General features: G+C 36.4%; 1 protein-coding gene across 2 annotated transcripts in view; it reads right to left on the reverse strand.

The window, feature by feature from the left end:
• HERC2 (E3 ubiquitin-protein ligase HERC2) overlaps window positions 1–21,739 on the reverse strand; it is a 35,639-nt gene that overhangs the window by 7,312 nt on the left and 6,588 nt on the right. Inside the window, exons 16-59 of one of the 2 annotated variants that reach the window (XM_088196967.1) lie at window positions 21,472–21,704; window positions 21,183–21,396; window positions 20,979–21,120; window positions 20,825–20,907; window positions 20,684–20,760; window positions 20,258–20,615; window positions 18,964–19,180; window positions 18,811–18,891; window positions 18,597–18,747; window positions 18,171–18,530; window positions 17,924–18,098; window positions 17,572–17,863; window positions 16,930–17,510; window positions 16,720–16,859; window positions 16,007–16,654; window positions 14,537–14,735; window positions 14,213–14,473; window positions 14,037–14,155; window positions 13,807–13,978; window positions 13,452–13,748; window positions 13,086–13,385; window positions 12,858–13,016; window positions 12,646–12,798; window positions 10,679–10,735; window positions 10,414–10,613; window positions 10,255–10,359; window positions 9,802–10,186; window positions 9,372–9,733; window positions 9,176–9,295; window positions 8,833–9,093; window positions 5,971–6,487; window positions 5,773–5,891; window positions 5,005–5,706; window positions 4,820–4,939; window positions 2,162–2,294; window positions 1,948–2,094; window positions 1,708–1,875; window positions 1,541–1,638; window positions 1,334–1,478; window positions 967–1,273; window positions 741–908; window positions 463–677; window positions 309–403; window positions 140–246 (exon numbers count right to left, since the gene is read on the reverse strand). In XM_088196967.1, the coding sequence (XP_088053093.1) occupies window positions 140–246; window positions 309–403; window positions 463–677; window positions 741–908; window positions 967–1,273; window positions 1,334–1,478; window positions 1,541–1,638; window positions 1,708–1,875; window positions 1,948–2,094; window positions 2,162–2,294; window positions 4,820–4,939; window positions 5,005–5,706; window positions 5,773–5,891; window positions 5,971–6,487; window positions 8,833–9,093; window positions 9,176–9,295; window positions 9,372–9,733; window positions 9,802–10,186; window positions 10,255–10,359; window positions 10,414–10,613; window positions 10,679–10,735; window positions 12,646–12,798; window positions 12,858–13,016; window positions 13,086–13,385; window positions 13,452–13,748; window positions 13,807–13,978; window positions 14,037–14,155; window positions 14,213–14,473; window positions 14,537–14,735; window positions 16,007–16,654; window positions 16,720–16,859; window positions 16,930–17,510; window positions 17,572–17,863; window positions 17,924–18,098; window positions 18,171–18,530; window positions 18,597–18,747; window positions 18,811–18,891; window positions 18,964–19,180; window positions 20,258–20,615; window positions 20,684–20,760; window positions 20,825–20,907; window positions 20,979–21,120; window positions 21,183–21,396; window positions 21,472–21,704 (9,943 nt within the window). Of the gene's footprint in view, window positions 1–139; window positions 247–308; window positions 404–462; window positions 678–740; window positions 909–966; window positions 1,274–1,333; window positions 1,479–1,540; window positions 1,639–1,707; window positions 1,876–1,947; window positions 2,095–2,161; window positions 2,295–4,819; window positions 4,940–5,004; window positions 5,707–5,772; window positions 5,892–5,970; window positions 6,488–8,832; window positions 9,094–9,175; window positions 9,296–9,371; window positions 9,734–9,801; window positions 10,187–10,254; window positions 10,360–10,413; window positions 10,614–10,678; window positions 10,763–12,645; window positions 12,799–12,857; window positions 13,017–13,085; window positions 13,386–13,451; window positions 13,749–13,806; window positions 13,979–14,036; window positions 14,156–14,212; window positions 14,474–14,536; window positions 14,736–16,006; window positions 16,655–16,719; window positions 16,860–16,929; window positions 17,511–17,571; window positions 17,864–17,923; window positions 18,099–18,170; window positions 18,531–18,596; window positions 18,748–18,810; window positions 18,892–18,963; window positions 19,181–20,257; window positions 20,616–20,683; window positions 20,761–20,824; window positions 20,908–20,978; window positions 21,121–21,182; window positions 21,397–21,471; window positions 21,705–21,739 lie in introns of both variants that reach the window. The other variant, XM_088196966.1, reaches the window with a different exon arrangement.

Here is a 21,739-nt window from a genome sequence, read left to right on the forward strand (position 1 = left end):
CACACCATAATGAAAATATTAGTAGAAAGGGATAGAATTTTAACAGAATGTTTATATAATAAACATTATTATTTAACAGGGTGATCTTAATTTTATTTAATTAAATAAATAAATTTAAAAAAACGTCAAATATACTTACAATTTATTTCCATGTCCGAGCTTTCCATCTTCGCCTTCGCCCCAACTATAAACAGCACCTTCAGCAGATAGAGCTAGACAATGTTTGCCACCAGAATTGCAAGCAACCTAAAATAAATAAAATAATTAATAAATCACGCATCGACTACTGTAGATCATTCAAATCTTACTTCTGTTATGAAAACATGCTGGAGAGACTCGACTAAAGTCGGTGTTAGAACTGAATCAGTACCGCCAATGCCTAATCGTCCGCCAGCTCCATATCCTAGAATCATATCAAAAATTAAATCGGCAATGGTGATTGCTACGAAGCTTAAAAAATACCCGTAGCGTATAATTTTCCATCGTGCGTCACTGCCATGAGCGTCTGCTCTCCTCCCAACAATCGAGCCGGACGTAACGCCGATAACGCTTCACAAACAGTCGGAAGCTTGACTTTGGCGCTCTCGATTCCGCCTAATTGTCCTCGGTGATTATGCCCCCAGCCGTAAACGACTCCACCACCGCCTCCCCACCACACAGACCAATCTTGAGGTCGTCTAAAGCAATAATCCATCATTAAAAAAATTCTAATTAATACAACTTGCATCAAAGGAGCATACTTATTGAGCCACTGCAGCAATTGCTCGTCGTGTTGTCTAGTAAAGACGCTGTGATCTTCCCACATGCATCCGTCTCCGTCTAACATAGCAGTATTAGTGCCAGTAGTGGCCCCAATTTCAGTGACTCTCTTGCTGACTTCCAAACAAAACGACGTCGGTAATGTTGTCCTATAGCAACACAAAATATTAATAATGTAATTAATAATTATGTAGGATTTTACACTACCTTTGAATTAAAGCATCGGCCGTTCTCATAGCTAAGCAATAACGACGGAACCACGACCAATGAGCAGTCTCGGCACCGATGCACACAATACTATCGATTTGCAATTGACATGCCAAAGCGGTCATTTCGCGGAAGTAATGCGAATGCATCAAATGAGATCCGGCTCTCACTAAAGGCTCTTCGTATTCGTATTGATTGATGAGAGCCGCTGGTATTCCTTTGAGACTAATCGGCGATAGCTCGATTGCGCACCCGATAGTCGATTGCAATTTTAATTTTTTTGCAGCCCACGCTCGTTGCACTGCGCCTAAAATTATAATAAATAAGTAGATTCAATCGTAAATATTTTATAATATATAATACTTACTCAGACACGGTAGAAGTAGACAGTGGCTGAGCGCAGCGCATAAACGGGGAGTTAACGGATGATCAGGAGGTAACGGTGTGACTAGTAATTTCATGGCCAAGTCGACGCAAGCATTCGATAAGACTCTTCGATCGGATCCCATGTCCTAAATGGAGAGAATTAGAGTTGATAATCCGAATGTAGTAGTGCAATAAAATAGTAACATACGTTAGAATTATGGAAGGCCATTATGGGATGAACGGTAAATCTCCATCCCCATCCATTTACAGACGTGTCGCTAGTGAATCGCCATCTAACGCAATCGCCTGAAAGTCGATTAATATAAATTTAATCAAATAAATACTTGGTTAGGTTTGAAAATTATTGTACAGTACCTGTAACAGTAATGTCTGGCCCCCAATCGGGAGGATCTCGTCCTGATCGAGAAGCTAAGACTCGATCGTGACAATCCATCAGCGTGAGAGAATCGTGACGCCGCTCCGTTGAACACATTCTGTCGAATTCTATTCTCAAAGATACAGCGCCAGGTATTCTAACTTCGCCTGAAATATATATTGAATCATAACTGATACAAAGAAACATCACTGCAACACTTACTTTTATATACTACTTACCACTGAGTGAGCAATCGTCTGGATACGGATGCGGAGACTCTTGCATAACGGGACGTGGAGCCGGTGAAGCATTACCCGCTTGCTCCAATTCGCTAACGCATGCCTCGCGTACAGTTTCTCTCACTGCTTCATTACCGGAAGACATAGCTTAAAAATGGCAAGTAATTGATTAGTTTTAATAAACTTATAAGTAAAGTATAAAAAATATATATACCTAATAATACACTAGTAAGAACGGGGACACTATTGGAAGCACCGATCCGTCCTGATATAGCTAAACGTAACAGCTCTAAGAAACCGCGAGCTTCAGTCTCTCCAAGTAATGAAGTGAAGTCATCTAACGATACCTGTAATATATAGCGGATGTTGAAAAATGACCTAGTAGAACCAGTGGCACTTGTGACAATAGAAACAGGTGGGGCCAGGAGCCAAAAAAATATTTTTATTTTTTTAAATTAAATAATATAGTGACAAATCATAATAAGTTTTTAATAAAGACAGATACGACTAAGAGAATAAGTAACATATAAATTCAGAAAAAATATAAAATAGAGTTTAATAAATACTTGAACTATTTAGTCGCTATGAGATTTTTTTGAGAAATGCAACCATTTATAATTTAATTAAAGACATATTATTACTTTTTAGCTCACTACCTTTTTTATACAATAATAGAAATTAAATAAAAAATGTTTTATACCACTGAAACACTGACCGAGATAGATTCAAACTCTATTGATCAATCACACATTTCAGTAGCACGCAATTTGTCGTCAGTATGTCGTTGTTCAGCTTAACTTTCAATTCAAAAGTTGAAAATAGCACAGCTGACATAGAACGACAGTCAAAATGACATGTGCAAATGTCACGTAACTACTGTATACACGTATTTTATGTTTTATGCTCTTCTTTGTTTCATATGATCAGATGTTAGATTTCTTGTGAATAGCAAGTACGACTAGAGCATTCAACCGATCTTGACCAGCCGAATTTATACCTTTTAGAGTGCTACAACGTTCGGCATCAGCTGTGGATACAAGCGTCACTAAAATAATTTCAATTAATTTTGATTTAATATATAATGGGTGATTCAACTTCAGTTTTAAATTAACAAAAACCAAATTTAAAGATATTTTCGGATTTTTTTTTATTAATCGAAAATTTGATGTATTTCATTAATTATGAAAAATATTATCAATTAAATGGCGGTCTCTGGACTTTAGCAGTCGATCCTTTCGATATAATTAACAGTTAAAAAACCTATAAATTGAAGGATATCTTCGGATTTTTTTTATTAATCGAACATTTGATGTATTTCATTAATTATGAATAATAATATCAATTAAATGGCCGCCTCTATTTTTCAGTGAGCTGTAATTTCATTCGTAAAGTAAATATATATTTCTACTAGCGAAAATATAATTTAATATGAATAGTGGTAGTGAAATTATATCCTTTTCTAATGTCTATTAAACTCTATTTGACAGTTGCAAAACGTACATTTTCTGTTCAAACCCATACCTCACCTAATGAAAGTTCTAAAACTAATTTTATAGTTTTAGAACTTTTATTAGATCAAGTCAAAAATACAAACTAAGCCAACTCATCTCTCAGGGGAAAATAAACGTCAAAAGCATTAAAGTCGTTACCGAGAGTTTCCACTGCGACGTCACCAACACGATTTTATTGCTTTTGACGTGAATTTTTGACTTCTGAGAAGGGATGATTGTTTTTTGCGCCCTCCTATTGGGAAAAATTCGGTTTATATGTTTCATATGTTCCTTATTTAATTTGTAATATTATTATAAGCCGTAGTATGAACGCTCGTTATCGAGCGTACCTACTGCAACAGCGACGGCACGATTTTATTGCTTTTGACGTGAATTTTGTCTTCTGAGTAGTGATAATTGTTTTTTGCGCTCTTCTATTGGTCAAAATTCGGTTCAAAGATATAAAATATTACTATTCATATTTAGGTTTATTTATATACATATGTACAATTATTATTAATAAAATAAAATTTTAACTTATTTATAAAATCAACTGCTTTTTTAACCTAACATTTTTTATGATACTCTGTTATTCATTAGCAGTTGTAAATTATAAACATTGTCTATCCACAAAATTTTTAATTTAAGTTTCATAGCTTATGACCCAAGATTTTTTAATTAAACTATGATCATTCCTGGTTACATAGTTTATCAAATGTCAAGTAAAATGGAAAAGAAAATATATATTGTATGTTTATATAGGTAATATATATAAAAATATAATTTAAATCGATAGTTTGAGAGCCACAGATTGAGTGTCGCAAAATAAACTCCCACTGTGTTCTATGAACTTCAGGTTTTTTTAAAAGTAAAGGTGATAATCGAATTAGGCGGTGTGTTTAAAATAAATGTTATGTGCTATCTTCATAATTGAATGTATTTAAATTAATTACTTTTTCGATGGTCCTCAATCTGTGTTCTACACAATATTTTGAAGTTTTTTGGGAAACTTAAAGTTTCAAACTAGTCAAAGTTCTAATGTAGTTAAATATTTTTTTTATGAATGTTGTAAGAAATTGATCTTCATAATTTAATTATGTATAGTAGACCCCCAATAACACATTTGCACAAAAATTCTAGTCCCTCAATTACACGCCCAATTTACCGTGCTATCTACTATATGTCGATACCCTTAAATATATAATAACTATATATTTAAAGCTTTTTAATCTAAGTTATTTCGAATAATTTATAACCTTTATGGCACCTAAGAACGAGCCGCCCTGAGTAGAACAGCATAAGCTTCGAGACACGGGTGTAGAAAAAATACTTATGGCCTTGAATCAAATACGTACGAAGACCTGTTAAAATTAAATGCTTACAGGAGGTTTATCTTGAGGTGGACTCGGCATGGTGACAGCCGCTACGGACACAGCGCTAGCCGACATCCTCGCAGAATGACGGGAACTCATAGATCCGCTCAACGGACTACTGACGCAGCTCTATAATTTTTATGTGATCAGTACAATGTCATTAGTGTATATTTTAAAACAATTTAAAATCATACGTTTATGAGATTATGGCGCTCGGCTGGTGCCTCTCCGCCTCCTTCGCGGGCAACTTCCAGCGGCGGTTCTTCTTCTACTTCCGGCGTGGGAGGCGATGCGAAGGCCGTTTCTCCGGAAAGAACGCAATGGGGACGAAGAGCTTCGACTATCATAGCGCGCGATTGAAGGATATGAGCGGCACTCAGAAGTAAAGAGAGCGCATGCTGTCTAGAGCCCAATGGTTCAAGAACTAATACCTGTTGCGCTAGAGACGGTATTTCTTTCAACGGTTTCAAAGAATTTTGCTTTAAAGCTGCATCTTCAGCTTCGTATAAACCTAGACTATGAGCGCCGAGCGCATCTCTTGACTTTTCGAATGGTAAATGTTGCGGAGACGCCGAAGAAGGTGCTTTCGCAGTAGTCCAAGCTATGCTGTGCGACGAACCGGCAGCTACTCTCAAGATACCGCCGGCACAGGGCAATCCGACGGTTTGATTGGGTCTCTTATTAACAGCAGTACATCCGTTGCCCTGCTGGCCGTGATCGTTATCGCCCCATGCAAAGACCTGTCCGTCAGATGTCGCCGCCAAGCAATGAAGAGCACCGACGGCGATATGAATGATTTGACGACCTCTGAGTGCTTCCACTAAAGCCGGCCGTCTAATGTGAGTGTCCGTGCCGTGACCTAATCGGAAATAGTCACCTTTACCCCAAGTCCATACCTAAATGTTATAAATAAATATATGTATTATGAAAAACATAATTTATAAATAAAGACATTCACTCACTTCTCCTTTAGATGTAAGAGCAAGACTGAATTGAGCACCGCAAGCAATTTGTATGACTCCCATGCCGTTGAGTCTATCTACATTCTGTGGTAATGAGCATCCTTCTGAGCCGCCACGTCCTTAAACAAGAACATTCATTAATATATATCAAGCATTAAACAGATTTCAATCCAAGAAGAAACAATAATAAAATCATACCAAGTTTCCCGAAATCTCCGTCGCCCCAAGAGTACACTTTTCCCTGATCGGTCAGCGCTAAAGTCTGAGCATCCCTAGATCCGCAGGCTATTTGAATAACGCGCTCACTCGTCAGAGCTTCGACCAACTTCGGATTGAGCTGTGAAGCGTGATCTCCGTGACCCAAACGACCGTATCCGCCAAAGCCCCAAGTGTACAAATGTCCCGTCGCTGTTATAGCAGCGCTGTGAGCCGATCCAGCCGCTATTGCTACAATACGCATCGATTCCAACGCATCTATGAGTTTCGGCTTCAACAGAGACTTTTTATCTCCATGACCGAGACGGCCATCTTCGCCTTCTCCCCAAGATAACACTTTGCCGTCCGCAGTCAAAACTAAAGCGTGTTTACCGCCCGAATGGACAGCTATGTTTTTAATGACGTACTGGGTTAAATATGGATTTGCTAGCGGTGTCGATACGTTGTTACTATGATTCAAACCGAGTCTTCCTCCGGTGCCTTCGCCGCAAGCGTACAACTGAAAACATGCAGCAATTTAACACATAGTTTCATTAAGCATGATCGTCGGGATGGGTATTACTACTCGGTAAGCCTACTGACTAATCAGCGGGATGAGTAGTATTCCTACATATTGAGATTTAAGAATATATTCAATATTAATAACTAAATTGTTATTAAAGTAAAAAATATCACATTTTCCAAATAACCGTGAACTTTCTAGACACTAAAAAATTAACACTACTTTTTTTACAGTCTTCACAATTTTTAATCTAAATAGTTAATAATAATATTGTCTTTCAATACTTTTTTTAATCACAAAATTGAGTATTAGAAAATACTAACGTGATAATGCAAATATGTTTGAACTGACAACCGAAGGAGCCATAAAATTATTGTTAAAACAATTGTAAAAAATATCAATTTTGAGCTAAGCTCGAAATTTCCACAGGCAATTAAAGAGAAATTATATAATCGAAGAAACCAGACGTTGACTTCTTTAGTTATTCTTCAAAAGCAGAAATGTGTACAATAAAATGAGGAAAGAAATTATTCGCAGATTATTTAATGGCTTGACGAATTTAAGGACCCTCGCGACTCCATTAAATCATTAGAATCCATTAAAGAACTTGAAAATTTATCATTGGCGCAACAATTAGAGATATAAATTTCTTTCAGACTTACAGAGAATAGTGTAAAAAAAGCAACATCTTACGGATTAATAGAAAAAGAATACAAAACATTTGAATCAACGGGCAAGAGAACAAATAATATACAGTGCTATTTGAAGCCTTGTTGTCGATTAAACCAACATCAATACAAAACGAGAGGAATATTTTCATGTCCGAAATTTAAAAAAAAAAAAAAGAACGAGGATGTTTGATTCTATTTTAGATGGCATGTGTTTTTTAAAGAGTATAATATGTAACATTTATCTGCAATATAGTAAACCCCCTATAACACGGTAAATCAGGAACGTGCTATTTGGGTGCGTGTAGTTGGGGGACTAGAAAATACTCATACAATTTTTTGTAATACGTACGTATGAATCAGGCGCATGTGATGAGATATTCTCCTCGCTTTAACATTAACGGGCTTAACGAGCACCCAAATAGCGCGTCCCCAATTTACCGTGTTATTGGGGGTCTACTGTACAGGTGGCCCTCGACTTTCGGACGTTCAACTTTCGCACAATTCGCTATTTCGCACATTTTAAAAAAAAAACATTTTTTTTAAATTCAATTTTTTTTTTTTAAAAATTTATAAACATGAGTGAGAAACAGAAAAACTTCAGTGTTGATACGAACAAAAATAAATTAAGGACTCATAAAGTTCACACGATTCGAGACAAATATGGAAATTATTAGACGTTCTGTTAGCGGTGAATCTTTTGCTTTAATTGGACGTTCGTACGATACAAACAGGTCTACGATATGTTCAATTTTGCAAAATAAAAATATAATTAAGGAATACGTTCAAAATTGTGGATTTAAAGATATATTTCCACAATCTTTAAAAATATGTTTCCAAAACAACATGGCAAAAAAAACATAGATGAAATGGAAAAATCTTTGTCATCATGGATCGATGACCAACATCAAAAAGATGTCCCTCTGGGTATTTCAATTATTCAAGCAAAAGCTCTTAGTTTGCACAAAGATTGGAAGGATAGATTAAAAAAATATTTTAACACAGATTTTCAAGCAAGTAATGGTTGGTTTTACAATTTTAAAATGAGGTATTCTTTTCATAATATTAAATTTACTGGAGAATCAGCTGATGCGGATAAAGATGCTGCAAAAGAATTTATTTCCTAATTATCCAAAATTATTGAAGATGTAGAATATTCCTCTAGCCAAATATTTAATGTAGATGAGACAGGTTTATTTTGGAAAACTCTTAAACAATGAAAAATATCAATGAAGCCTTCACGCATCTTGACAAATTTAAAAATATTAATGAAGATTGTGTTCCCAATGGAGAACGCATATCTTAAGTGCGTAGGGCGATCAATAAAGACATAGCATGTTATAAAATACTATATGAAGAAAAGAAAAAGAATAGTGGAAAACAGTTAACTCTTGATAACTTTTCAAAGGAAACACCAGCAAACCCCACTTAAACGTGTCTCTTAAGCGCCTCTTAATCATCTTATATTTACTTGATTAATAAATATTTTAAAATACACACAATTTCAATTTTTTTTTACTTCCCTCTACTTTCGAACATTCAACATTCGCACACATTTTCAGGAACCAATTATGTGCGAAAGTCGAGGGCCGCCTGTACATTACTGTAATACATACATTTTTTCATTCATCAAAATTTCTCGAGAATTCTTGAGTCAATTAAGTGTTAACGTACTTTTCCATCGTGCGATACTATAAATAATGTTTTAGAACCGCCGTCGATCTGAACGGGTCGCAGCATGCTGAAAGCGGTTTGTAAGGTCGGAACTTTGACTTTAGAACCGGCTATGCCGCCCAATTGTCCTCGATCGTTCAATCCCCACACAAATACTTTAGGACTGTCATCGGGTATCTGAGGTAGTAGATCTGGTGATGTGTATAACGTGGTCAAAGCCGGTTGACTATCGCACCAATCTTCAGATAAAAAGCTCATTGCCTAAAAAATATAAATATTCACAATGGTTTTAATTTAAATAAATAACTTCTAACGTCTCACCGACTAATAAAAAATATATTACTTGTAAAGCTTCAGCGTGAGATTGAGGTAGTCGGACGCCTGTTATATGCAAACCGTGAACCCTCGAATAGATTCCGCCATTCCAACATTGCTTGATCATAATTTCGATACAACGATAAAACTACAGCAAAACATCAAGAAATAATTAATGCATATTGTTAAATAATGGCTCACTAATTTTTAAACTAATAACACACCTGTTTAACGTCATTTAACAGCGTCAGATTTACATGGTGAGAAGGAGGCGGAGACGTTGGCGCTGGAGTCTGTGCAGTTTTTAAATCGCGTAGGTCTCCATCCAGAAAAGTGCTACCGCCACGCACCGATACGACAGTTGGATAATAAGAACCCTCAGCGGGAGACAATCGCAATGCCAGCTTTTTAATAGCAACTCCAGCCTGCATCTCGATCCTGATCCAATGCTTTCCGCGCGGCGAGTCGCTCTGCCAATGCGTATGTGGACTTCCATCCAAAAGGTGAGCCACACCGGAAGCTCCCGACGAGACTCTCACCGATCTAACGCAACCTCTCCAACCGATAACCATTTTTACTTCTTCAACTAAAATTATTAAAAAAAAAGGGCAAATTAAATCTCCACAAAATCATTTCTAATCATGTGTTAGTTACCTGGAATATCCAAGACTTTCTCCATCTCGCAAAGCTGTCCAGTCCATCCGGGTTGTTGTGGAAAATCTACAGTGACGTCTCTGCCATTGCTGGCTATTGCCGAGATGACTCCGACGCAAGTATGATCAATAAATCCCCATTTGTAACGAGGCTGCGTAACACTCGGACGCACTCTAACTTTATCGCCAGGAACTAAATGTATTTCTTTAGCTAGCAATAAACTGCTATTTGCCATTGTGTTTTCTGAAGGATCGCATATCAGTTCCACGTGTATATATCGCACCCAATACAAAGTAGGCTGCCTATGCCATTCCACCTGAAGATTTAAATCGTGCAGTCCTTCTCTATCGACACGCAGCACTTGACCGAGATCGCCTTGTTTCACCTAAAGAAACATATCAATATAAATATTATAGTACCTAATTATCAATGTATTGTCATACAAATACGTACTTCTTCAAACGAAGAGCAGCATCTCACAATCTGCTTTGTTTTTACTTTATCACAAACATAATGAGCGTATTCATCATCACTCGAGAAATCAACGCGAGTCTTAAACTAAAGCATATATTAATATAAATAATAAGTATATTATAATAAATATTTCATTACTTTCGGTTCCATCGGTATATCCAATTCAATATCGACGTGTAAATTATCCAACGTATGCTCTAAAAGCCATCCGACTATAGCTTCAACGGTAGCCGATTCTCCCATAGCCTTGACTGCCCGTAGAACTGCCTTTCGAGGAAAGCCCATCTCAATTATCTGCTGGAGGAGCGGATGTTGACTAGATGACTGTTCTAAAACACCTAAAATACCGTTTCAATTATAATAAAATCAAATCTGAGTACTCATAGACGATAAAAATACATACCTTGGGGAACGACTTCCTCATCATGAGAAAGCGGCTCGCCAGCTTCGTCGGCGTCTCCTAAAGTATTAGATTGTTCAGTTTGTTCTATAGAAAAGATAATTATTTAAAATTAAAAATTATAAAATTATTAACCCCTATAATACATTAGAGATAATATATTGGCTTATATAGAATCATCAAAAATACACTGAGTCGATACATTGGCTTTTAGAAATGTCCTATTTATTATAAAATTTTAAACATAAAATGTGTCTTTATATTAGGTTATAATATAACAAGCTTCTCAAATTTAATGCACTTTCGTGAATACATAATTCAATAAAGTTATAAATTATAACCGTAAAATAAGTCTTAACAATAAACTCAATAAAAATAGGGGGAAAATACAAAAATGTAATGCAAAAGAATTAATATTTATTCCCACTACTAAAGCATTAACTCACGTATTATTACATAAATTATTACATAAATTATAATAATTATTGACAAATTAATATAACATAAACACATAAAAAATAAGACAAACTTAATGTTTATTTTATTTTTTTTAGATTTCATGATTATCTTATATATAATTGTTCTAATATGTCGTTATAATAATTGTCATAAGATTAAAATTACATAGATTTAGATGACTCTTCAAAAATTTGCATCGATGAGTCATCCCTTATCTCTATTCTCATAGAAACATTTTAATGTGGCACATGTGGTTTATCTTATAACCAGAGCATAAATTCAAGGTTAATAAACCCTTATTTTATTACAAAGTAATTTAGATTCAGCTAAACTAATTAATGGAAAGGGGTTAAAAAAAATTATAAATGAGTCATCCCTTATCTCTATTTTGCTAGAATCAGTTTAGCGTGGCAAGCTTCCAAGTGAGCGGTCGCCAACCGGTGATACGCAGACCACTGATGGTTCTTGAGAGAATTGTGGTGATCCATGGAGTAATTTGAACATAATTTAAATTTGTTTAATAAAATGTTTTATTATATTTTGATTCGACTTTCTTTTAATTTTGAATTTTCGCCTCATTAGATTTCAAGTTATTAAAAGGCTCAGCCAATATTTAGTACAAACGATGCAACTATCAGGTAAAGTTGCCAGATCTCACACTTGTTCAAAATATTTAACGGCCGTCTCAAGCCTATTTAGATAACAGGTTGCAACTGTTTTAAAAATTACCACATTGGTCATAATAGAAACCAGACTAATTCAATTACATCCTAAGATCGTCGTAACTGGCCGTGGTAGCAATAAATGGGCGAGCACTAAGTCTCTCCCATGGAAAAACAAGTACCATTTCATGTTTAGAATGTTACTTTTATGAAAAAGTTACAGTAGTGGTCAGCAGGATTCAACATTTTGAGTTTAGTGGTCCATGAAATCCAAAAGGTTAGTGACTGCTGATATAAGTATGATCAGGGCATCAATTTAAGATTAATAAACCTTTATTTTATTGCAAAGAAATTTAGAATCACCAAAAATATTTAATAGAACATAATTTAAAAAATTATTGATGAGTAATCCCTTATCTCAGTTCTCCTAGAAACATTATGGTGTGGCATATATGTTCTAAGTCATTACCAGAGTATACATTCAAGGTTAATAATCCCTTATTTTATTGCAAAAGAATTTAGATTCATCAAAACTATTCAATGGAACATAATTAAAAAAAAAATTATGGATGAGCCATCCTTTATTTCTTTTCTCCTAGAAGTGTGGCACATATGGTCTAAGTTATTATCAGAGCATAAACTCAAAATTGACAAACCGTTATTTTATTACAAAGGAATTTAGATTCTCCAAAACTATTTAATGGAACGTGATTCTAAAATAGTTATAGATGAGTCATCCCTTGTCTCTATTTTTCTAGAAGCAATAAATAGGACAGTAAGACAAAGCAGAGCGTCCAAAAATACGTAGTCTATAGTAGGTAAGCTAGTTTAATAATAAAACCAACATACCGCATATGAACTCGGCAGCTAAATGTTCAGCTAGGGCATGAATAGCCTTTTTCACTTCGATGAGGGTATGAGCAGCTCGTAATGGACTGGGTCTAATCGCCAACGATAGAATTTTTCTGATCAGTAAGCCTTTTTTGATTATCATCGCATTTTCTGTAAAAATAATTAGATATAAAAATAATAGTTAATAATAAAAAAAAACCCAAACAAACCTATATATTCTCTTTCCATATATTTATTATCCAATATAGCATCAGATTGCGATAAGACAGAACGAAGACGAGATTGACAAGACATAAGAGCTCCGGTAGCTTCGAGCGACAGCATCTCAAATTGTTGACATCGCAACATGTTAACGTTGACTTCACAACCTTCAGAAACATTGTTAATTTATATTCAACTATATATTTATATATGTATATTAAAAAAAATAATAATACCCATCGATTCTTTAGGTGGCAGTGCCGGAGCACGAACTCCCAAACTCAACAAAGAACCCCAGCTCTTCATCATCGCTTCACCTTGCGGTAGTCTCCATATTTCGAACGCTTTTTCAGCGGATACGACAGATTCCACGTCCACTTTAACGGGTGTTTCAGAACCGTCGCATTGTACTATTAGTCTGGCGCGAGGAGCCACTCTCAGAATCGTACCCAGCTTTGGAGGCGAAGTGCCGACGCTGACTCTCTGGCCGACGTACGGACGATGTTCGGGTCCGCCGATAACGCCGAGGACGCCAGCTATATTGGTATGAAACGATCAATATTTGTAAAGTATTAAAATAGATCCAAACACTAAAATAATACCTGTCAAACAAAATTCATTCGAGGGTTGGAAGTCATATTGCGGCATCTGAGTATCAACTGTTTGCGTTCCGATGAATGAAATGCTCTGAATGTATCCTTTCCATTCGGAAGACGTCACTTCGTGGGCTGCATCGCACAACTGTTCACCTAAGATTGCGTTCAAGTGTGTCGACCAATTAGGAGCCGTTTGCAAGACTCGCAATAGTGAAGTTATAGCTCCGGCGAGGACTCCCGCGCCCGGTGCAGTCAGTAAAGCTCGAGGACGCGTATCGATTCCGCCTTCTCCTCCGTTTCCATCTATCGACATATGTATCAATATAGATCCTTTTAAATAAATTATCTTACAAATGCATACCCGCAAACATATTTCTAGTTAAAGGATCAGGTCTTAGAGATGGATCGCAAGTAGGTGGCATAATTAATCTCTTTCCTATCAAAGATATCAATTGCGATAGTAGCTCGTTCTTTTCACTATCGGACCCCTCGTGTTCTGGTAAGACGCTACGAAGCAACCAGGCGCATTGTACCTACAATATTTAATATATTAGCATCTTTAAGACCAATTAAAATCAAAGAATAACTCACCTGCATGTAAATCAAATCCAAAGTCGGAGGTTCGCCATCTTGCGATAAGAACGAAAGCGCTAACTGCAACCATTGAGTTGAGCACAGTGCTGCTTTCATGCCTTTACATTGAGCGGTACCTAAAATATATTTTAAGTAAGTTTACGCTCAAAATCAATCGTTAATTCAAGTATTACCTCTCAAAAAGGATATGGCAGCCCAATCGTTGAAAAATCCACAAGCTAATCTTAGATTATTATATTGGAATTGTGGGGTGGTTTTAGATCCGGCTAAGAGACGCCGGTGTAGACCGGCTAAGTTCCTCAGAGCAGTATTCTGAACGTTCGGTTCTGAACTATTAGAACTTCCTAAGCCGGCGGCGGCACCGAGAGCTCGTAGCAAAACTAAGCACTGTTGTTTAACTACTTCCGAAGGTTGACAACGCCATTGTGTCCATTCTGTTTGATACATCGATATGTTAAGTTCAAAAGAAATATTTAAAACTAATATTAGAATAATACCTAGTAATTTATCTGTCTGTCCGTGAGGAGTTTCGAGAGCACTGGGTACTGGACTCGGAGCTCTCGCCAAGCGCAGATCATACTTTCCTTCTTTGCCCATCCGATAAGAATTAATAGCACCAGTATCCCATTCCACCCTGACCCATCCATCTTCTCCCAATTCTCCGACAACTCGTCCTTCAGACGGTGGAGGGCCATCCTAATATATAAATAAATAAATTAGTTATAAGGCATAGAATAGTACATATGACAAATACACTAAAATTTAAAGTATGAATATATATCAACAGACATCCGAGATAAAAATAAAAAAAATTTGCTATGAGTTTCTGGATCAACATAACTTCTATTAAAATAATATTACGTAGATACACTTATTTATATTATAGAAATATACAATGGTATAGATTTGGAAATGGACCATCTAAAACAGGGAGTCGGCAACCTGTGGCCCAGTTGCAAATTATTGAAATAATAAATTTTGTATAAATATAAATAAATTGGTATGCATTGGCAATGGATGAAAATACTGACATAACAGACACTGCACAATTAATAATATTTATTCGAGGTATTGACAAAAAACCTTTCGAGAAGATTTTCGTAAAAAATTAAATGAAATAAAAGCCTCTTTAATATTGATATTAATGATGTACCACATCAACTAGTTTATTCTACGAGACAACAGAAATAGTTTAAGTGAAAATACATTGAAAGATATTTTAATAATTAGAGGTAGCTTTAATATTTTTTAATTTTAAATAAATATACCCAAGAATCCTGCATACTTCAATCGTGAATATACGAATTTATTTCGTTTATATATGTTTTGCTTAATAAATTATGTTACATATTATAATATATCATATACTCTTACTTCTAATTATTATACCTTTAATTAATTATTATTATTTATATTATATGCTTATTACAAAAAAGTAATAAAATGTTCTATAATTAAATTAAAAATATTTTTTTTATAGAAATAAAAATATTTAAAAATTAATTACTTAGAGCTGAATCAAAAACCAAAAAACATTATTTTTTCTAGAATAAAAATTGGAACAGAACTGATGTATATATTTTTAATTGAACTGAAAAAAAAAAACAAAATAAAAAAATAATGGTTTGAAGCCCTGGTTAAAAACGTTAAATGACTGACTTTTTCACAAAAAACTTTCCAAAATCCCTGATTTTTACCGAATTACAATATAATAGCTATAGGAAATGGAAAACAAAACAAAATAATTATTGTCTTACTCAGTTGGTACAGATTTACCCCATTGTAACACATTGGGCTTATGCCCGTCAGGTTACAACGAAAGATTAAATAAATAAATATGTTTTTCTCATGATCAATTATATACAGTAATGTCATGAGTGGAGCATCCGAAACATATATGCGATTGTGAATGACAATAATGTCTACTGCTGTAAAAATCTAGTATAGATATGAACTTATATTCTTACCTGATCTCCCCACTTCCAATCACGTCCTCTAACGACTCTTGTACCCTGTCGCATAGCTGCTGCTAATTCAGGTCCTGAAGGTGTTGTCGTGCCTTCTGCTCTTAGACCTGCATCTTCTTCTAAAGCGGTAAGCAACCTTCCGCACCCTCCTAAGTCATCTTCTCCACCGATAGTTTGTGGCGTTAAAACGGAAGGCGGTGCAGCTGCCAAGATCGATAAAACTGCTCCGGCTATTCCGCCATTTAAGAGAGCGGAAACAGACAGAGGACCGCCCCTAGTCATAGCTCCGGCTAATCCCATCAAAGCGATTAAAAATCTAGCTCTAGGCGAATTCTCATTGAGATCATCGTATTGAGCATAAGTGGGTGCGTTCAGAACTGCCAGAGCTCTGATCTGACCGGCCGTCCACAAAGATATACGAGAGTGTGCTAATAATAGAGCTGCTCGACACGTAGGCGGTGCTAGCGGTACGTCGTCTAATGGATGAATGCCTCCTGATCCAGTTTCGACTCCAGATAACGGCCAAGCGCTAGCTCCCAATATACCAGATAAACACATATAATGCACTGGCATTGATAGATTTCTAGTTGTTTTCAAAACCTCCAGCGTGCTATTATAACCAGCTAGTCTTATATCGGCTCTTTTTACCTAAAATTATACTCGGTGTAACATAACCTGAATATAAATAGTATATTATTTAACAGTTAACTTACTTGACAATACATAGCTTTTCGCAATATATCAATATCGCAACCAGCTTCTGCCATAACAAATTCTACGATGCCTTTCATCATCTTCCGTCGTTTTTCATAATCAATCATATTTTCTCTAGGTTTCCAATAAGTATCATAAACTAAAATATATATAAAAAAATTATTAAAACTCAAAACCTCAAATATTTATGTATATATTTAATAACATACCGGTCGTATTTTCAGTGGTTTTTGTAGTCCAAGCTCCGACGGATGCAGAATTATCTCTCTCGGATGTATCGATATCCTTTTCATCCCTCGTACTTAGCTCCTTTTCTTGTTCGTCCACCATATCCATTTTGACTCCTTCGGCGTCTAAGTTAAACTTGGCGGAACCCTCTAGCGAATCTTTTAGCAAAGAATTGTCCGTCATCTCGTTGATCGAGCTGATTGATATGTCGTTTGTCGGTGTCTTGTCTTCGATTTCGGAATTTTCCACGTCGGCCAAGGTGGCAATCTTATCGGCAATTCTGTTGTGGTTCAAATTCAAAGCGGCGATTTTATCAATGTCAGAGTTGATCGGCTTAGCCGCCAGAGAGAACCTGTCCCTGTCGTAAGATATCGACTTTTCGTTATCCACTGATCGCTCCTTGCGGACAATCTTATCTTTGGGTTTAGTAGAAGTTGAATCTTCACGCTTTTTGTCCAAGCTCATCGCAAAAGATTTACAAAAAGAATCATTAGAGACACCGTAATCCGACTCTGACATTTCTTTGAGCATGAACGACTCTTTCATCTCTAAAGCGGAAGAACTGTAAAAACAACAAAAATTAGTAATATTACTAGATAGATTTATTGCGACTGATAACATACTTGTCAGGTGGCATTATTGTAGTGGGATTAGTAGACGACATTGCGCGTTGAACAGTTTTATGGAAGATCGGTATGGTCGATTTTAGTCTAGGTAAGGCGGTAGCGGCAGCGGATTCTGCCGGTCGAACTTCATGCAGCAAAAACCTTGCTCTTTCCACTAACGGAGCGCAAACTTCTTTATAGCTTCTTCCCAATTGCTGCCTAGTACGAGCTAAACGCCATTTATTCTTCCACACCGCTTCCAAAACTTCCGTTAAGAACTTATCGAACTGTCTGTTTTCACCGGCCGCTTCTAAAATATCATATAATTTTAGCGCCGGATTAATAAAATAAATATCTTAATAACACTCACCGCCAGTAGCAATATATAATGCTTGATTATGTAACGCTAAATGATGCATTAGAGCGGCAGTTAATACTCGAGATAATTCTTCGGCTGGATGGTCCAATGAAAACAAAGCCGGCGATAAAATTCCACGGCAGTGTCTACAAGCCGCCGTCCAGAACGCAGCAGCTAGCGAATCGTGCTAAAATAATACATACATTTTATTTATTCGCAAAATGCAATTTTATTTCATTCTGTAATGAGCGGAGCTCACGTGAATCTTCGATTCAGCCAACGAAACGAGCAGATCCGGAGTCGAATTAAAAGTGACTCTCGGAACCGTGGTGGCTATCAGCGAAGGAGCAGGCGGAGGCGCCGGAGCACAAGGCGTACTTCCGGCAGTGCTTCCGGGACTACGAGCTTCGCCCTTTTCTTCGTCGAATGGATTCGGAGGTTGTAACACTTGCAATCCGCCAGTCAAAAACGAAGACTTTAAAAGTGCCAAAGTATTCAACTCGACAGTCTGCTGCGGTAGTGATTTAATCAAAGCGCAGGCTCTTATACCCAATGCTAACGCGAGATGTCGAGCAGCACCTCCCAAAACATGATGCATCTTAATACCAGCGCTCATTTCCTAAAAATCATTATATTATAAATTGAACTCATATTCAATCAATCTACATAAATAATAACTATTCACCAATGGAGTGCATTGAGGTATTTCTAGTACTCCGACACAATCGGCAGTCAATCGCGGTATGTGTTGATTGTGAGGATATGAAGATAGCGCAAAAGTGGCATCTCTCCCGACTAGTTTCTTCACTAAATCTTCAGTTCCGCCGTAGTTACATCTATAAATAATAACATATATATTAAAATTCTTTAAAATAGCAATTATATATAATATAACACACCTAAACTCTTGAATATCGTATACTTTTCCGGATATCGTTATCCAAGATCCGCCTTCTTTGATCTCATTTTCAATATCACATCTAAAAAAGTGCATTATAATTATTTATAGAAGATGTATACATTTATAAATATATATATAAAATAAGGCTGACTTTCTGAGGGTCGGCAAATGAGCATCGGGCTTTCGGCACGCCCGTCCTGGCCATGAAAGTTCATCTGAATCCAAAGCATGAGCTACAGGCGCCATACTGGAGACTTTATCAAGAGCGACTAGAAGTTTTGGTAGCAATCCGTTACCATTTGATATTATTGGACCTAATTTTTTAGCTTCCATTGCCAACAGAAGCGAAAGCTCACAGACCACAGTACCTATAAATAAATATACATATATTGTTTGAGAGCGATCGAGTTGTAATATTTGCAATTTTTCGGCAGTAATGAACCTTCCGTGAGCACAAATTTTAAGAAAACACAATTTATCTTTAAATTTTACCCAAATATCAAACACAGTTAAAAGTGTTAATTTTCGATAAAGTATACAATGACTAGACAAACTATGCACTATGAGTTTTAATTAAAGCTTACAATGCTACATTTCGTGTATAGCTTCACTAGATAATGTATGCTTTACCGAGTGAGTGTGTGAACTCTCCGACGTGAGCTAGTTACGTTAACAAATAAGATTTGACAGATGAGCGTGTTAAAAAAAATGAGTGTTGGTCAGAACAGTGAACACCCCATTAATAATTCTTTGTAAAGAGTCTACATAAATGGTTTAAAATATCTATTAAATATATAAATGATATACTTTTGAATACTTCGACAAACACCGAACAGCGGCCATTCCAATGTTTTTTGTTCAACGAACGAATTCTTCGAATTTCGGTCATAGTAGACACCGCCGATAAACATTCTATTCATAAATGTTTTTCAAAGGCGTAAAAGCATTTTTTTTGTTGAGAAAAAGCGTCTCATTGTCTCGCATTTCGAAACAAAATTATGGCACATAAAGGACCATGGATTTTGGAGCGGCACTAGTCACTCAGGTACATTGAGAGAAAAAAACGACTTCCTGTGTTGCTTCAAGTATACAAATTTTTTTCAAATTTCATTCGAGATAACATAAATGAATATTCGAATTTTTATTTAGTTAAAAATCGGGCGAATAATTAAAATAGTCAAATATTCGATTGAGAATCCTAATTACATAGTTTAACTGAGAATATTTTATCTCCACTGCTATTGTTTAAAATATCGAAAAAAAATTATTCCGTTACTAAATAGCATCATTGATACGACTACTGTCAATAAACACCGAAAGAATAGTGAAATTATTGTTAATTTATACATTTTTGCAAATGTAAGAAAAAAAAACCGCCAAGACTAATGGCACAACAAAGTTCTAAAAAAATAAATATACATATACATATATACAAGATAACTAACCGACAATATCTTCGTTTAACAAGTTCCATATTGCTGGTAACATATCGATACTTTGCATAAGTGGAAAAGCTCGTTGGAGTGTCAGCGTGGCGTTCCTTGCTACCAAACCGACGTGACGACTCAGTAGAGCTCTGGCCGCTCTCCTCACGTACATATCCTTAGAACGTAGCTCCAATATCAACAATCTTTGATATTGTAACAACAAATCACACGTAGGACTTATATCGGTCTCGGACGTTATCGGTTGTTGGGTCGAGGATGTTTCTCCAAATTTCAAAGTACCGTTTGTGCCTCCATTGGCTAGAGACGCTAATCGTGTTTGAGTTGCTGCGCTCGTGCTCCTAACTAATTGCTTTACCTATAAACAAGAACCGTATCAAAACTGCCATATAGAAACGATGCTTCCGAAACACTATTTTTACTTACCAAGTGTAAAAGCGGAACGGCATCAAACTTTTCATTATCCACGAATTCCGGAATAGCTTCATTTAAATTATCATTGTCTAAAAAAAAATTTAAATCATGTAATAAAAATATGTAATTCAAAAACATGATAGTGAAACACACCATTAGTATGTTCTTCAATTTCGTCTGCCGTCGAAGATGTCCAATCGTCATCCTCAATTTCAACTTCTAAATCATCTTCATCTCTGTTGTAAGTATCATAAAAGCATTAATATCGTTAATGAATTCTTATTATTATTATTGACGGTTAGCTTACGGAAACTGATTTGAATTTAATCGAGGAGTAGGTCGGAGGTAGCGCCTCAAGGCGACTCTCAAACCTCCGCCTGCCAATAATGCGCCGACCAGTAATTCGCGCATGAATCGCTTTCCAGGCGTTACGTCTGCAGCTTCAGAACCTAAATATAATCCACAATTACAATTGGCTCTATTCATTTTTGGGTTCACATCTCAAACGAACCTTGAGGCAGCAACGACGATAATAATCGAGCTCTTTCCGCCGGAGTCGGTAATAATACTGGCCAACCGTGACGCAGTGCTCTTTGTGCGGCGTCGCGAGCAGCCGGTCCGGCCGCTCCTCCAACTAGGGCGCAAACTGCCGCTCTAACACCACCGGCCCATGCCGTGCTTCGTCTACTATTCTGCACTCCTCCGAAAGCCATCAGACTGGCGAGCTGTTAACATGCAAAAATAAAATGTTATGGGTCTATTACTCACTAGATAATTCCAAAGTTTAAAAGCAATATAACCTGCAAATGGAGGAGATTCAGACACGCGACGGCCACACACTCAGTCTCTTGTGAAGAAAGCGCACTTTGATTGGAGGCTCCCTGAGAGCTGGAGTCCCCACACAGCCATAAAAGTCTCTCAAGTTGCTTGAAAGTAGGCTCAGTGAGATCTAAGATGAATGGAATGTCTGACGGAAGTGACTGAGCCTTTATTTCACTCCACACCAGCGTTTGACTAGGACCGCAACAAACACCTACACATTTAGAATAAGAATATCATTAAAACGTT

The sequence above is a fragment of the Plectrocnemia conspersa genome, unplaced genomic scaffold, assembly GCF_051122295.1.
Source record: "Plectrocnemia conspersa isolate PC_06_02 unplaced genomic scaffold, ASM5112229v1 ptg000011l, whole genome shotgun sequence".
NCBI classification, from domain to species: Eukaryota; Metazoa; Arthropoda; class Insecta; order Trichoptera; family Polycentropodidae; genus Plectrocnemia; species Plectrocnemia conspersa.